The sequence below is a fragment of the Cheilinus undulatus genome, linkage group 1 (genome assembly GCF_018320785.1).
Source record: "Cheilinus undulatus linkage group 1, ASM1832078v1, whole genome shotgun sequence".
NCBI classification, from domain to species: domain Eukaryota; kingdom Metazoa; phylum Chordata; class Actinopteri; order Labriformes; family Labridae; genus Cheilinus; species Cheilinus undulatus.
In genome coordinates this window covers 27,594,460-27,611,963 of record NC_054865.1, presented here as the reverse complement: position 1 = coordinate 27,611,963, position 17,504 = coordinate 27,594,460, and the positions used below count along the sequence as shown (strand labels likewise).

At 40.0% G+C, this 17,504-nt stretch overlaps 2 protein-coding genes across 3 annotated transcripts; one reads left to right on the top strand and one right to left on the bottom strand.

Annotated features, from left to right (window-relative positions):
* The first annotated feature begins 2,335 nt into the window (after positions 1–2,335).
* foxf1 (forkhead box F1) lies at positions 2,336–6,253 on the top strand. Its single transcript, XM_041796074.1, has 2 exons — positions 2,336–3,662; positions 4,939–6,253. The coding sequence occupies exons 1-2, from the start codon at positions 2,684–2,686 to the stop codon at positions 5,100–5,102; spliced, it is 1,143 nt and encodes a 380-aa protein (XP_041652008.1). The 5' UTR covers positions 2,336–2,683; the 3' UTR covers positions 5,103–6,253.
* Positions 6,254–7,983: 1,730 nt separating this feature from the next.
* mthfsd (methenyltetrahydrofolate synthetase domain containing) lies at positions 7,984–14,818 on the bottom strand. 2 transcript variants are annotated; one of them, XM_041795350.1, is made up of 8 exons: positions 14,666–14,818; positions 14,436–14,539; positions 13,764–13,877; positions 13,188–13,301; positions 12,988–13,078; positions 12,534–12,646; positions 11,295–11,420; positions 7,984–9,820 (listed from the first exon to the last, which is right to left on the bottom strand). In XM_041795350.1, exons 1-8 carry the CDS (start codon positions 14,691–14,693, stop codon positions 9,086–9,088), a joined length of 1,425 nt encoding a protein of 474 aa, XP_041651284.1. In that variant the 5' UTR covers positions 14,694–14,818; the 3' UTR covers positions 7,984–9,085. The 2 variants fall into 2 exon arrangements, with proteins under 2 accessions (XP_041651284.1, XP_041651293.1); XM_041795359.1 differs by lacking the exon at positions 13,764–13,877 and adding an exon at positions 13,603–13,716.
* Positions 14,819–17,504: the final 2,686 nt, after the last annotated feature.

Here is a 17,504-nt window from a genome sequence, read left to right as displayed (position 1 = left end):
CCTAAGTGGCCGAGCATTCCTGAGGATGCAGCGCTGTCAAATATTTCATGATGGGACGTCATGGAAAAGGAGCCTGCGATGGAGCAACGGGAAAGCTCTGACCTCGAGACTAGAGCCTCAGTAATGAACATAATCCGCCACCGACGCCGTTATTCCAACTATTTCCTCCGGACGAATACAGTATCCTTTATTGTGGATGTAGACAATTCAAAATATTCGAAATATTTTGAAATATATAGACGCTTAATTTCCGATTGATTGTTGTGTTACCGCGACTGTTTCACCACTGACGTCGAAATATCGCCTTAAAGTAAAAGATAAACCATTTTTGGCTCTTCACTGGTGAAACTCTAGCATGTTTTGCTGTAAATGGGCATGCAAACCTTTTTTTTTTTTTAGATAAAAGACAAAATATTGTTCTCTATATAACAGAAGGAATAACAATACATCTTAAGAATGAATGTATGAGAGAGAAAATAAAACGTCCGAACGGAATGAAGTCATCAGCGGTAATTAAACGCAGTGGGCCGAGAGGGGACGGGAGCGCGCACAGCCCTGGTGCGCGCTGGGTGGTCCGCTGCGCTGATAAATGTGTGGCCCTCACTGCAGGCAGAGTGGCGAGCAGGCACCGGTTAAAACAATACATGCATTCATTTATACGGCGGTTTAAATCTCCTCTGAAACAGCACAAACTAACAGTGGCACCTTTAGTTTGACAATGAAAATTTTCCCCAAAGAATTTATTTCTCTTTTTCTTTGTGGCAAAGTTCCTCACTCAAGACGGCAGCGGCGCGTGTTTTAGGCCTGAGAGTTCCGGTAAACATTAAATAATCATCTCATATTTGATTTATCCCATTACTTTTATTTAACAAGTTTCCTATAATTCTACTAGCAAACAGACTGCTGTATTATTCTACAGAAAATCAAACAACAGCAGCAAGTGGGGACTTTTACGCACACGCAACAAAGTATCCAAACAGCCCCTGGTTTTACGCACAGGGTATAAAATACAAAAACGTTCACCCACTTCTTTATCCAGCCTTATTTCCATTCTGCCAAAACCAACAGTCACCATAAACATCTAACAGAGTCAGTAACGCGCTGTGGTGCCGGCAGGGATCAGGAGCACAACTAAGTGAACCCACGGAGAGGAAAAAAGGTTGCAGGCGGCAGCTATCGACCTCTCCAGGGAACAATAAGAACCCTACTGTCAACAGTTTTAGGATATGGACTGATCGTATTTCAGCAGCTTTCGCCCACAGCTTTGTAAAAGGCAGTAAAACCAAATGAGATCAGATTTTATACGACTGAAACACAAACAGATAAACAAACTAGTGCGCGTCTTTCTCTGGGTGAATAAAACCAAAACATTCTCTGGACCTGAAAGCTGGATTTTGGCTTCTATATTTCATGGTTTTCCACTGTGGCTCTTAGCTGCAGCAGCCACAGTTCTATCTGTGATACTGTGACTGAAAAGTTCTGAATCCACTTTACCTTCATCCCTGGGTCCTCAGACTGTCAGCAGGAGTCGATCTCAAAGTCCTCGTCCGAGTTTGTGCGCTCACAGCTCGGCACAGCTTCACTCCTCCAGCGTCCCCTGCGTAAATATTATGACTTCATTACACAAACAATATTCATGTGCAAAAAAAAGAGTCCAACATCTAAGACAAGACGCTGCGTACATACGCATCAGATTGAGTATTAGCTGATCTAACGGGGCTTTTGCTTGATTTTTTATTTAAAGAAGGCCAGGGAAAATGTTTACATTCTGCTGTATAAACATCCTGCCCATGTTCCTGTCTATCTTGTACAGAAATCAGGAGAGAGGATTTGAATATGAGGGGCACGCTCTCCTCTAAATGCTTTTCACTCAGAAAAATATTTTATAAAACATTCATAAAGCAGCATTTTATAAGAATTAAGGCATGACCTGTTTGCCGTGCTGGTGCAGCAGCATTGTGGCCTGAAATGGAGAGTTGTGTTCGCCCATCTTGTTAATGTTTACACGGAATATTTAGGATTCCAAATAAAAATTACATTAAAATAAGTGTTATTAGGAAATCAAGACATTTATATCTAAAGGCCCCAAATAGTAAAGCTACTTTATTTTTTTTACCTTTAATATGTTTTAAGGCTTTAAAGTTTCCAATTATCCACAAAATAGTTGGAAATCAAAGTTATTTCAGTTTATTATTTTAATATAAGAAAATGAAAATAAAAAGACTGCCTGTAAAGTGAAGGCACACAGATGTGCATGCTCACAGCCCACCACTAGAGTAGGAGGGAACTGGGCGGGTCCCAACATTAGGATAGCCAAGACATCCAGCTTCCAATGCGCTGATGGCAACAGATAAGTAAAAAGTGAGCTCCTCGGACGCACGACAACACACCAACTGAAGTGGAAAGAGGCTCCTGTTCTGCTCCTTATCCTATTTCGGACGCCGCGTACAAGGCGGCGCTGCTTGAGACTCCTGCAGGACTCAGTCAGAGGGAAGAAGTCAGAGTTTAAGAAAACAGCCTCGCCTTACACTCGTGCGTAAAGTTTCACTTCAGTCAGCCTTTGCTTCGTTTTTTTGAGTTTTGGCTCTGCATGCCGGTGATTAAGTATCACGGACCTGCTTGTTTATAGTTGGGAAGGTGTAAACGAATTTTTGAGTGCCATTTTGAAGATTGAATTTATCTAATGACGGCAGAGGTCCAGCAGCCCCCCGCGCAGCCTCCTGCCCAGAGCAGCCCGATGTCTGCTCCGGAGAAGCCGCACGGACAGACTGCGGTGATGGAAACCGCCTCCTCCACTACGAAAACCAAAAAGACAAACGCAGGGATCCGCAGACCAGAGAAACCTCCATACTCCTACATCGCTTTGATAGTTATGGCTATCCAGAGCTCTCCAACCAAACGCCTGACGCTCAGTGAAATCTACCAGTTCCTCCAGAGCCGCTTCCCGTTTTTCAGAGGCTCATACCAGGGATGGAAGAACTCCGTGCGCCACAATCTGTCCCTGAACGAGTGCTTCATTAAGCTGCCAAAGGGCCTTGGCCGACCAGGGAAGGGGCACTACTGGACTATCGACCCAGCCAGTGAGTTTATGTTCGAGGAGGGCTCCTTCAGGAGGAGACCGAGAGGTTTTAGGCGCAAGTGCCAGGCGCTGAAGCCCATGTACAGCATGATGAACGGCCTGGGATTCAACCACATTCCCGAGTCCTACAACTTCCAAGGGAGCGGTGGGGGTCTGTCCTGTCCTCCCAACAGCCTGTCTCTGGACAGTGGGATCGGGATGATGAACGGACACTTGGCAGGTAACATGGAGGGGATGGGTCTGTCCGGACACACCATGTCTCACTTGTCGACCAACGGAGGACATTCCTACATGGGAAGTTGTACAGGATCCACGGGGAGTGATTATCCCCACCACGATAATTCCGCCTCTCCTCTGCTTACCAGCGGAGGGGTCATGGAGCCTCACCCCGTCTACTCGAGCTCTGCATCGACGTGGGCTCCGGCACCCTCGGCCTCGCTGAATAATGGGGCCTCCTACATAAAGCAGCAGCCGCTGTCTCCGTGTAATCCAGGGGCCAACCCGCTGCAGCCGAGCCTGCCCACACATTCACTGGAGCAACCGTACCTGCACCAGAACGGGCACAGCACCACAGATTTACAAGGTAAGATCTATGGCGCATTCGCTTTTAAACTGGAACATCATGCGCAAAAGCGCAGCGGATTTTAACGGGCATGGGAAATAAATAGTAAGGGGGGCTCTTTTTAAATCAAAACCAAATAGTTAAATTCTGGATTATATTTTTGCGCAAGCAACATCCTGACTGTGCACAGATTTGTGGTTTTGTGCCAAATGATGGCCGTGGAAATATCTAGTCACCTCGTATTACCTCATTATGATTTCGCCGTCGTTCAGTTTGTGTCTGTGTATCTAAAAAACAGACTTATGTCTCTTGCACAACAAAAACGAGTAATCAAAATCAAGGCCGTTGCAGGGAAACACGCAACAAAAAGAACTACGTAAACCTCCCACGAAAATTAAGCGAAGTCCTGCTTCCAATTAAATAGAACACAGAGCTCCAGAGAGCACCTTCAGGGATGCAACGTGCACAATTTCTGTTAAGTTTCAAGAGAAAAGAGGGGAAGGATTCACAGAAGTCTGGTGGGACAGTTTAGAGTTATGCCAATCTCCAGGCAAAGAAAAACAAGCGCGGTTAGGAGCAGCCTGCCTCGCCCCGAGGCCCGGAGTCCTCCGGGACTGGCGTGCAAGAGAGGCCAGTGTCAATTAGCTCTGCAAGGCCGCCTCCCCACTTTGACTATCTTAATGGTGCTTGCTAAATGTGCTCCTGGTCCATGAGGAATAAACAGGCATACTACTGGACGCCACATAGGACACTGAAACATTGAAGTCAGAATTTATCTTGAGATATGATTGGGATTTAGGGGAAAATAGGCATGCTAAGTTTGCATGCAAGGTCAGAAATCTCCCTTTAACCCACCAGTGCAAAATATTAAATTTAAACAAGGTGACATATTCAGACGAGTTGGCACATTCAAAACTATTAAACACTTAGGCCCTAAGCCTTCATACAATAAAAATCATTGAGTATGTATGAGGGAAAGGCAATAATACACCCATCCATAAATAATAACCTCCATAACATAAATTCAATTTGACATGTTCATACCGATAATACGAGGCTATAATGTTTATTTTTATTAGTTAGGTTTAAACGGAATCAAAATAAATGCTACTGTCGAGTCAACAAGAAAGTCACTGGAGCCTTACAATAATTGTGAAGTATTGCGTAAAAATCTATTCCTTGTTTCTTAAAGCTATAAATATAATAACACGTTGTCTGATCTCATTTAATAGATTAACAAACATAATGTAGTAGTTTCACTGAATTTTCACTGCGTTTTACCTTCATATTTTGTCAGGTATTCCTCGGTACCATTCCCAGTCCCCCAGCATGTGTGACCGGAAGGAGTTCGTCTTCTCCTTTAACGCCATGACGTCCTCCGCGATGCACACACCGAGCAGCGGCTCCTACTACCACCACCAGCAGGTCTCCTACCAGGACATCAAGCCCTGCGTCATGTGAGGCCTTCAGGGACACCATTCAGACCGGAGGACGGTGTGACAGACACGAACTCGCAGCAGAGCAAACACCGAGACGAACAGAGAAGTCAAAAACCACTGAGACAGAATGACGTAGGCTATCGCCTCGGCCCTGCATGAAGAGAGCTCACGAGACTACTTTCTGTAGCATACTGTTTCACACAGCGACAAAGACGCGGAGGCAGACCAACTACGAAACAAATCAATAATAATTATAATATATAATAATAAAACATTTCATGGCATCAGCATCGAGCAGCTGGGAACAGACTTGGTGTGTTAAACCCTTGCTGTTGATTGGTACGAAGCCCTGCAGAGCGGATGACTACCACTCCACACTTTGTTTATTCCTCCTGTTAAATTAGGCCCATGTAAAAATGCACATGTCCAATTTCTGCATCTGACATTTTTAAAAACGTTTTCTTTTGACAAGTTAGGCTGAGGCCTTTTTTCATTTTGGACTTTTACACCGGTGTCGCATTTTCAGATGAACTTATGGACATGTCATATTTATGTCCATATTTACTGTGTACAAACGATGAAGGCACTTTTTGAATAGCCTATAAGCGCAACTTTTTATTTATTCTGTCGGCCCATGTATTTTAAATTCAGGCGAATTGGCCAAGAAGGTTATCTGCTTTATTGGCAATATTTGTCAGAGCGCTTGTTATTTGTTTTAAAATGAAAATTGAGGATATATTGTAAGCACTGTTACGTCATTTGTGTTAGATGTATTAGACCTGTACTTTCAGCACTGTATACTTGTATATTGTTAGAAAAAATAGCAAAGGTTACTGAGTGGGGGCTAATCTTTAGGCTTTAATACAAAAAATCGTTTGTAAAAAAAAATAAAAGTATATATATGTTGGGCTTTTTTCCTGCCCGAATCCACACCAAAAGTGTTTTTATTACATACCCATGATTCATTGTGGTGGTTCTGAAATAATAATCACATTTGTGGAGAACTTAAGGGGGCGATATCTTTTTGACATTTTTAAATGTTCAGTTCAAATTAATCGAGACTTTAAGAGTTAATAAATAATGAATTTTCCTTAAAATGACAAAATTATCACCTAATTGTATACAATAGCTTAAAATATCAAATCTAATTTTAAAAAATGCACTCTAACTGTATTGATGGGGCGTTAGTTCAATCAGTCTTTGGTGATATTGAAGGTAGATAATTTAAGGACAATATGCTAGTTAGGTCCCCATAACAGAGCGACAATATAGATCCACAGGAACTTGATAAACAGATCACAACAGATGGCGTTTTGTTGTGATGGAGTTCATTACTGAGGCTAAAGTCTGCTTTTAGCTGGCACCAGTTCATGCCTGTAATTGTGAACTGGCAGTAAATGCACAAATTGGATTTTACAAAACCAACCAATAGATGATTATATATTGAAAATAAATACATGTTTTTTTTTAAGTCAGTTGTATTCCTCCATCAATTTAATGAGTGTGGGTGTAAAAATGAAGGTGAAACAAATCAAGAGGCAGAAATTTCATAGTTTGGATAAAGGTTGACAACCTGCAACAGTTCCTTTGCAGGCATTCACAGTTTTTTCACCCAAGAGCTTTATGGAATTTTATCCTAAAGGTCTGCCTGCTAAACAGACTGGGTATGTATGAGATAGATAGAAATGTTTACACTCTACACAAAGAATAGGCTTTAGGAGAATCCCAACCATGTAGTGATTACATAATACAATAATATGTGCACAGGAAAAAGGCACATGTGTCCTGTTCCAACATGGAATTCAATAAAACTATTAGTTTTACTGAAAAAAACACATTTGCCAATTTCTAAAAAAAAACAAAACTATTTCCAGATTTATTTCTTTGCAAAAGACAGCTGGTTTATTTATCTGCTACTTTAACTAGGTCTCCATGGTATTCTAAATGTAAGGAAATATAGTTGACTGTAATCTATTTTTTTTGCTGTTAAGTGATGCAAGCTTCTTGTAGGTTAAACTTTGTGAATAGAAGTTCAGGATGTCTCTAAGCTTTACTTAATGCCAAATTTAAGCTGTGTTTTAAATATCTCTGTGGCTTTAAAATCTCCCTGCGTGACCACTGATTGAACTCGGTAAAATGGTCGTGCCGTTGAGCACAGTTAGCGGGCTGGACTGTAGTGGAAGAGCACATTAACAAACTGATGACATTAGTGGAGGTTCAGTGCTGAAGGGGCTCAGGGAGAGAGATGGGGCTCCACAGCTGTTCCCTTCACCAGGCCTGGATGACAGCTCCATAAAAAGCTCTGTGCTCAGCACAGACAGAAACACTGTGTGCATTTGTCTCAATGCAATAAGACTTAAGTGAAAACCGGACAGTAGTCTGAAGATAAGGAAGAGACATCAGCCAAAAGTCTGTCTTAAAATAAAGGAAGATACTACTAAGGCACTACAGTATAGAAAATGCCTGCTTCTTCTTAAGGGGGGTTTATATGTGTATGAAATTTGGCATTATAGTTTCACTAAATGTCTTGCCTAATATTGCTGCAGATATGCATGAAGGTAAGACTATCAGCATAATGACAACTATAAAAAAGGTAAAGTTTAGAGACAAAAATCTTTCATGCAATAGTTGCATTATTACAAAAGACCTTTTAATGACTTATTTATATAATAAATCAGTAGTGTGACATTTCATGTTAAATTTTGATCTTGAAGTAAGGCCTCTTTTTTGAAAGAGGAGTTTAAGGAGAAACGGCTTCTGTTAAAATTGGACAAGTCGTTTTTTTCAGAGGACAGCAAATGTATTTTTAATACTACAAAATTAGATGTAAATGCACCACTCCTAAAATATTGGCAAAAATCAAAGTAAGACAGTGCACAATTTCAAAAAAGACAATAAGCAGGCCAATTCAAATACTTTAGTGAAGAATGCTGTAATCTCATACAAACAGACTATATTAATTCTAACAGTTTATCCAGACATTTTACCATATCAATCTGTTAAATGGTGAGGATGACCTGAACTCAAACTGACTTGACTATTTAAAATAAGGTACAAATGTTATTTAAAAATGCACTGCATCCATTTAGAAATTTTCAGGAAAACAAAACAAATAGAAAGTTTAGAAAGAGAGAAGAAATAAAAAGCAAATCCCTGGTCAGACACACAAACCTCTTGTTATCCAGTTATTAAATAGATAAAAATGTTTTAAAGCAATAAAAGGGCACAGTTCCAAAAAAAAAAATATATATATATGAATAATGCAGACTGCTCAAGATGTATGGCCATAAATGTCTCATAGGCATGAATTAACTTCATCACTTAGTAAGGGAATACAGAGACATAGTTTGGGATGTGAAGATTGAATTAGATTTGTAGAGAGTAGGAAAATATTGAGTTACAAGTGGAAAACCTATGCAGTAAAATGCTGGACTGCCTTATATGGACTTCTAAATGTAAAACCTAGAATTTTTCACTGCTTTTATAGGCTTAAGCTGACAGGAATCTTCAGCTTTCTTTGAATTTCAGAAATGACCACAGGGTGGCGCTAACAAACCCAATTAATCCATCCTTCTCTTGCCCTTGGGTCAGGTAGAAAAACAAACTTAAAAGACAAAGCTTTTGGAGAAGCTAATAGTGGTTGTGGAAAAATAGCTAATGCAACCATTTTATTTTGATAAACAAAAGCATGCCCAGTCTTTGGTTTTAAAGGGAAATGAAACATTCAGAATAAAGGCTTCAGGGATATACTCACCAAGGGGTGTGTGTGAGAACAAGGCACAGAGGTGTTTAATTATAATCCTGAAATGATGATACTTTGAAAAGCTTGATGATGCTGGAGTTCAACAACTGCATATTTATTCACAATTAGTTTATCTCATTAGACTTATATATTTTCAAATGTCTAGAGATCATGTAGTTGACCTCAACTTCTATTCAAACTAGGGACATTGGAATAATTCTTCCTAAGGCACTGAACTCCACATGAAATGCTATGTGTTTCTCTTACGGCTCAGTCATCTCATTAGCTGCACTCTTAGAATCTGGCTGTGCTGGTTTCGATTTTGAAGCTGCTGATGCTCTTGGTCTCGTGTTTAACTGTCCTGATCTCTTGCCTCCCCGCTGGCTCTTGGCAAGCTCAGCTTGCAAACTGCTGCCATTCAGACTGAGACCCTGCAGAGCCTCAAGAGCCTGCTCAGCAGCCTGGGGATCACTGTAGTCCAGGAAGGCCCTGTGCTGAGCTCCCTGCCAGGTGAGCCTCAGCGGGGCCGCCTCCCTCTCTCTGAGGGCTGTTTTTAGCTCACTGACACGCAGGCCAGTGGGGATTCCCCCCAGGTAAACTGTGGTCACACTCACAGGGAGTCTGCGCTGAGTTACACCTTCACTTCCACCCTCTTCTAAGTCCTTCTCCCGAATGTTCCCCCCACTTCTACCTCTTCTTCTCTCATTGGGTTCTCCCTCTTTACCTGCATCTCCTCTGCTTTCTTTCTTCACTTGAGGTGGGCGCTGTCTGCCTTTCTGTTCTGACCCTGCTGCCCTCTCCTGTCTAGATTCTCTCTCAGCATCCTGCTGGGTGTTCTGTCTGGGCCTCTGTCTGGTTTGTCTTGGGGGTCTAGTGGTATGAAGACCTGGCTCTGGTGCAGCAGGCGGGACCCCCAGAGTTACATCCTTCCCAGCTTGTTCCTCCAGAGCGCGCAGCTTTTTCAGGATGGGGATCTTCTGCAGCTTTTCTGTGTTTAACTATAGACAAACAACAGAACATATTTAGAGAGGTTGAAAGGCAGAGCTGTAACACTCAGTGAATAGACAGCCATGCTCTGAGCCAACAAGCTGTATCTGCAGATGAGTCAAATAAATAACAAAGCTGACAAATTAACTGGTATTATTCCATCCTGCACACAGATCATGTTCCAGTATTAACCCTCCTTATAGGAGTGGGGCATTTCACTTCCCAAGCAGTTAAAAATAAAGCCTGCTCTCCTGATTTGTTAAGCCTGTAAGTGTCTTGGCAGCCTTTGATGCTGACCAGTCCTGTAAAAGGATATACGGGGCTATTGTTTTTACAGTGGCCTGTTTGACCTGTCGTTCCCCTGCCCCTGCAGAGCCACGCTGGCTGGGCAGAGGAGCCTTTGATGATCAGACATGGCCTTCCTGCCAGTGAGGTCACTGGGTCCTGTTTACTTACAAGCCCGCCTCAAGGAACCCAGAGGTTACAGAATCTGTACATGTAAGAATAATGCTTCTATTAGGTCTAATCTAAGACATAATACCAGGTGGGAAAAATACACAACCTGTGTCTGACAGTTGGTAAATCAGATGCAGTTAAAGACTCGTTTTCAAGTAACAATTCGATTAAATCTTTTGCTAATGTGTTTGTTTTGGGCCCAATCTATATCAGCCTATTGATTAAGGTAATAAATCTTAGGAGACATGTTTATGCACATACCACCTTATGTCCCATCCATAAATGTAACTCAAAAGTAAGAAATAAAGGAAAATAACCAGGTTAATGTGGTAAATCTAAATTAAATTCATACTGAAGCGCAGCCACACAGATCTTATAAGGGATAGTAACAAATTTAGTCCAGAAGAGGGCAGTGTTGTAATCACAGAAAGACTAGTAACTGTTAAATGTTTAATACATTGAATGTTTTAGTTTTAAAGTGTTCAAATTTGAAATCAGATGGATGCTGCATAAACTTCAGAAAACAACTCACCTAAAGAAGTTAAAAAAAAAAAAAAAAAAGAATAAGTTGTTGTGGGTACTTAATTTTAATACGGATCTCAGTTCTTTGCGTAACTGTGGGATAATATTCAATGATCGTCAAGATTTTTTGTATTATAAGAACTGCAGTGATAAAAAACACCTAGAGATGATCACAGCCCAAATCAGGTTAACTAAAAGTTAATGTTAATAGTTAGTAGTTAGTTAATGATATAACATAGTATGTTATATCATGCTACAGAGTTCCTGTTTTTGCAGTCGGAAACAGACCTCCAAAGCATTTACATTTTTAAATTAAAGTTAAAAAAAAAGTTGTAAACCGATGATCAAGGGTTATTTAAAGCTATCTTAATGGATCAAGATAGAAAATGTTTGCTTGCTTTGTTGATAGACTCTTAACAACCTGAATTTAAGATTTTCCCTGTGTATCTACATTGCAGAGTTGCTGAAGTATGACACATAAGAAAGATAAGTGGTTTAACATTTTACCTTAGTCCAGATTATAGCCAGTGGCTTGGGAAACTGGCAGTTTGTTTTAATAACCCTGGTAGGTGTGAGGATGTAGTCCACGGTTAGGTCATGACTTTCTCTCAACTCCTCTGGAATGTCTACCACCTGAAAGCACAAAAAACTCACTTTTCATCAAGTCATCAGGTTTTGACTGACTTTTTGTTAAAAAAAGTTCCCCTAGGAATTAAAAAAAATCCTTTTAAAGTGAAATTCCTTCTTTTGATTTAGAAACCATTTAAAGAATTTTTTACATTTCATTTTTACATTTTTTACATTTACATTTATGCTATAATAAACGATGACATTCAGGATGCCAGATGTGTAAAATTTGTTTCAATTCTAGCTTAAGTTACAAAGTACTGATCAAGGTTGTTACAGGTAATCAAAACTAACTAAATAACTACAACTAAAATGTAAAAAACATTTTTATTTAACATAAATAAAATAAATACTAAGCTTTACAAAAAATCCTGACTAAAACTTTATTCTTTTCTAACCAACATAACTAAAATAAAATAAATTAGAGAAAAATTTCCTTTGTTTTAGTCTTTGACAGCAGCAGACTGACTGACATATATACTAAAGCCAGAGAGTAAAATTTCCTTATTTCATAAAAGGAGACCTCATACAATTGCAATCTTGAGTTGTATATACACATCAGAATTGAATAAATAGTAGGAAAAAAGAAGAGCCCTTTAGGGTCTCACCATGAAAGGAAGCCAATATTGCAGATAAAACCTAAAACTAACACTAAGACTAATAAAAACTAAATGAAGCATTTTTGCAAAAAAAAAAAAATGAAACTAACAAACTAGCAGTAAAAAAGAATTAAAACTACACTGAAATTTAAACAAATGTAAAAACTAAATAAAAATAAAAAGTAATTTAACACCCAACACTGGTACAACCTTGATATTGATGCTGGTTTTGATACAATGTCAATCTCCTGCACACCACATGCTGTAGATTATACAAATACATTGGCAACTTTTTGGAACCACATAGTTGAAAACATATTTGTACAACATAGACAATACTCTCTCTCTCTTTTGTTTAGGTTATGGTTATGAAATTAAAACTGAAGATCTGTAGTTGTCCTTTTTAAGCAAGAGTACTTTATGATGCTGAAGACAAGAGCGTTGTATTGTTTTAAAAACCACATGGGGTTAAAAAGTATCTAAGTATCAACAACTCTATGATGTATAAACCATGACTAACCTGACAGTCATGGACAACAGTGACCACCACAGTTGATTCATTCACAGCCCCCATTGACGCCATCATGCCATACTCCATATCAGCAAAACCCTCCCCTTTACCGATCCGGACTCCTGTGGGAGAAGGCAAAATCTGATTATTTGTCACATAAGTTACAGATGGCACTTGCAGGTGCTAAATTTTATTTCATGGCATATATCATATATCCATCTAGTGGCTATTTATTAGAAACAACCAAACATTTGCATCATATCCATTACTTGATTAATTAATTTATCCAGGTTGAGGAGTGTGCGAGGTTTTTCATTTTACACTCCATGTGGTAAAATTCAGTCTAAAGCAAACAGATACATTGATCTATCATGTCATGGATCATCTTTACTGGGTCATTTTTTTGTATTTTAAAGGTCGCATTATCTGTCTGAGTTGGTATGTTTGAAATACCGACAGTTACCTTTCTCTGACACCGCCACAGAGCCAACCACTACCAGGTCTACCTTCACCTTTGCATCCAGGCCAACAGGTACGCTGAAGTCTTTCACACCCTGGAGGAAGAGGTTCAGAAGACAGGACGAATAGAATAGAGTTGAATTTTGGGAGTTAATCCACCACAATTAAATCAAGGTTGAAAATGTGAAATTAGTAAGTTGAGACCTGAGCAGAAGAACAAACGCGGAGCTGTTCTTTGGTGGCCCCCTGAGGAGGAGTGATCTTATTGAAAAGACCATTACGCAGACGAGGAGTTGGGACCAATAGAGTTTTCCGTGCCTGCGATGATTACACCAAAGATTAGCCACCAGACATGTATAATAATGACAAATGATTGAAAAAAGGTCAGTAATTTTTGGCTTACTTAATAGAACATAGGTTAAGCCTGAGAAAGGCGTCTATGTGATCAATTTTTTTTAGCAGGTTTGTTGGAATTGGCCATCTCTTTTCAAGAATAATTTGTAAAAACATTTTCTGTTCAAAGATGAAGGAAAATTAGCATGGTTACAAAAGAGATAAGATAGTGACAACAATTTAGTAATACAATTATTTCCCATTATACCCCACAGCACAGTGCTACCTGTAACACTGCCATTCGGGCACCCTCCAGAGGTTTATCAGGATCCACCTTCACCTCACTTGTCTTGGTGAACTCCTGCAGCTCAGACACTTTGTTGCAGGCTGTGAAAGCACCCTAGGAGAAATGAGACAAATACATAAAGGCCAAAATAGTCGACTTACTTCTAGGGTGACAAAGCGTGCCTGCTGCTGCGGTCTGTCTGGGTTAACTTTGACTGTCTGGCTGGACTTGAACTCCTGCAGGTCTGCAAGCTTGTTGCATGCTTGGGTTGCACCCTGATCAGTTAGTGCACAATAAAAGAGATGCATAGACAGAACAACAATTAATCATTTAAAATGAAAAATAAAGTTATTTCATAGTCTAGACCCTGGAGTGATTTTTAGCTAGGCTGACATTCACTACAATAAAAGCTCTTATCTCAAATTAGTTGACATCTCTCTTTACTGTACCTTATAGTTCACACACCTGTTCACAAGATTTACTAAACCTAGGAATAATCTTTGGCTAAATCATCAAACTTGTTTAGTCAACGAGAGTCACTTTTTCTTTTGTAATGTGACAAACAGCTCTCTATGCTGTGTGTCTGTAAATTCATATTTGTAAAAGGTGTCACTTCTTTAAATGTCTGGTGTACTCGTGGCCCCACTGAACCACGCTACAAGTCACGAAAACCTGAATGGAGAAGCAGGTAGCGGTTCTGAGCCAGTTCTAACAGGACTCGGCAATAATGACAGGCCTGCTTATGCTGTGATTCGACAGTTAGTTAATCTGTTAGTAATTTCTTTCCACATCATCAGATAGTAACGGCGTTAGTACCTCATTGCTCAACCTACCTTGAAATTTGGGATCCGGTTGTGAACAGGCCTTGGGAAGTTAGCCAGATTATTCTCCTCGATGTAGTCCCAAACTTTCTGACGAATGTCCCATTTCGTCGCTCCTGGAGAAATTCAACACGAGTGAAGCAACACGATGCAGCGTTAGCCAAAGCTTTAACTTACAACTGCAGCACATTAGCATACCTCGACCGCTATTTCAACGATGAAAATAAAACTTTTTTACCTACCAGCTTTTATCTGTATTGCAGGCTCCATTGTTTAGTTGTACCATAAATTAGTCTCTTATACAACACTCGGTTTTACTACACGACGTAAAATCTACACGTGAGCCCTGAAACATAATACTGAGGGAACAGCTGCTTGTCAGTGTTTATCATAGCTACGGCAGCTCAGAGCGGTCAATCTGAACCAAACGCGAAACTGAGGCATCAGCGAGAATTGGTCAATTCTGGCGTGTGTTTCAGAAAACATGGCTATATAATAATATGCTCACTTGGTGAGCACCTTTGAACAATGCGGTTAGCAATTCGGAAGCCTTTTAAAACAGAAAATGCTTTGTTTAAAGACACACAAAAGGAAAATACAAGAATAAAAAGCAATACATGATACATTCTAGGCTTGCTTCTGAATATTTTTAAAGATATAAAATAAAGTTGAAACATAAACTACAGGCCTTCAAGCTAGATAAACCTTCTACCAGACTAAACAAGAGTTGCATTTTTGAAGCTGATCTGTAACATTCATCTAGGTTTTAACGGCCTCATGTATCCATTGTAAGAAAACTGTGCTTCACTGATATGACTCTTCCAAGAGCGGGTCATCTGGCAAAACTGAGCAATCAGGGGAGAAGGGCAAGCAGCTCTTGATGGGCTTGGAAGACTCTTCTCAGTACAAAACACATGACAGCCAACTTGGCCTTCATGTGCATTAAGAGGTGTCAAGGGGTGCAGTGATGGTTGTCCTTCTCCATTGTCCCATCTCCACACACATTCTCTGGTGCTTAGTCAGAGTGACCATCGGGCTCTTGGTCACCTCTCTTACTAGGGCCCCTCTGCCCCAGTTGCTCAATTTGTCCAGACAACCAGCTCTTGGAAGAGTCCTGGTTGTGTTAGGCTTCTTCCTTTTGAGAATTATGGAGGTCGCTCTGCTATTGAGAACTTTTAGTGCAGCAGAACGTACTGTAGCCTTCCCCAGATCTGTGCCTTACAGCAATCCTGTCTCTGACCTCTGAGGCAGTCCCTTTGACTTCATGGCTTAGTTTTTTGCTCTGATATGCATTGTCACCTGTGCGGCCTTCTATAGAGAGGTGTGCTTTTCCAAATCGTGTCCAATCAATTTATTTTACCTTAGGTGGACTCAGACCAACTGGCAACAATCTCAGCAATGATCTAGAGAAATGGGAAGAACTGGAGCTAAATTTCAAGTGTTATTCAAAAAGTCTGAATACTTATGTCAATGTTATTTTTCACTTTTTTATACATTGGTAAAAATTTCTAAAATTCTACTTTCACTTTTTTCATTACACGGTACCAAGTGTAGATTGAGAATTCTTTTTTCCTGTAGCATCAGGCTGTGACGTAGAAAATTTGAAAACAGTGGCATAGTTCTGAATAATTTCTGAATACACTGTGTCACCATGATGTGCATGTTATCAGGCCAACATATCATTAAAGAATTTCATCCTCACACACCGCCCTGGCCCCCCTGAAATAAACACGTTAAACCTCTGCAGCCCTCTTGTTGCTCAAGTCGTGATTCCCGAAACCCTCTGGTCAGTGTTCACTGCAGAAAAATTCAAGTAGCTGGTCGTGTATGTGGGCGTTATGAAGTAGTTGCAGATGGTCTGAAATATTCCTGTGACGGCAGAAGAACTGTTTGACAGCGTTACCCCAGATTTTGAGAAACAGGAAAATTTTGAATAGCGGCGAGCATGCTTCTATAGAAGGAGCTAGCAGAAGGACAGGAGGAGAGAGAAAAACATACTTAAAACATGCATAAGAACCTTTGAATCAATTACACTCTTAAACTCACACTCACACCTGTGTCACTTGGACTAAAAAAACAAAGGTTAAAATTTGGTTTGCTTGAGCATTTATGGTAACATGCTGATGTCAAACAAGGGTAATATTTACAGAGGTCACTATTCTTGTTTATTATATTATCATGCTATCATTTACAAATTAGTCATATACGAGAAGTAGAGTTGAGCTGACACTGGTCAGAAGACACTTATAAGGTTAAAACAGCATGAATGATTAAAAGCTGACCTTCTGATGTTTTCAGTTTAAAGCTGATCAAAGCAACTGTAATCCCATCTGAGGTGGACAAGGATGACTGCCCAATTTCAAAAACCTATCCAACAATTTTCCAGTCAATTTTAATTAAAACAAAAAGTTAACTGTTCCATCCATCCGTTATCTTCCACTAACCAGGAGACGGGTTGCAGTGGTTATGGCTAATGTATTCTTTTACTGAGAAAAGTTAACCAGCAAATTCAGCATGGGTATGGCAGTTGTTTCTATAATTGTTTGGCCTGACACAATTTAAAAAAAAAAAAAAAAAAAAAAAACAACTCAGATGTTGGTCAGTGTGGAAAGGTTTAGGCCACTTCTGTGCCAGAGAGCACAAACAAAAAGCTGGTGGCCAAGCCAACTGCTCAGTTTACAGGAGTAAACAAGTTCTATCACTGTGGTCTCTGTCAGATTTCACAAGAGTATCTGTCTCACATTCTCATAGTTTGTGAATCACACAGAGCTGTTTCCACATTTGCAGCAAATAAACCCATCCTGCTGGTTTTAATAATGAAAAGGTCAAAGTCAGAATGTTCACTTTGGATTATCCTTTATTTTACGCCATAATCCTTATTTTTAACCATATTTCCTACTTACATCTTGGGCAAAAGATATAGAGACCCCCTTTTTTCTCTGGGGGGTTCAGCAAAACAAGTACAGCTTCATTTACACTACTTCATACTTTATTTCAGAGCCATAGGTCCATAACAGCATGACAAAACTAGAACAAGAATTTAAAAAAAATACAACAGAAAACAAAAGGATCAAAACGACC

What these genes read in the sequence shown, in the direction of transcription:
- mthfsd (XM_041795350.1), bottom strand. Translation starts at nt 14,693, where the DNA reads ATGGAGCCTGCAATACAGATAAAAGCTG. An exon ending in CACGCTTTGTCACCCTAGAA is followed by an intron (nt 13,302 to 13,763) that starts GTAAGTCGACTA and finishes TAATCATCGCAG; the next exon opens with GCACGGAAAACTCTATTGGT. An exon ending in CTGTTGTCCATGACTGTCAG is followed by an intron (nt 11,421 to 12,533) that starts GTTAGTCATGGT and finishes TTGTGCTTTCAG; the next exon opens with GTGGTAGACATTCCAGAGGA.
- foxf1 (XM_041796074.1), top strand. Translation starts at nt 2,684, where the DNA reads ATGACGGCAGAGGTCCAGCAGCCCCCCGCGCAGCCTCCTGCCCAGAGC. An exon ending in CAGCACCACAGATTTACAAG is followed by an intron (nt 3,663 to 4,938) that starts GTAAGATCTATG and finishes ATATTTTGTCAG; the next exon opens with GTATTCCTCGGTACCATTCC.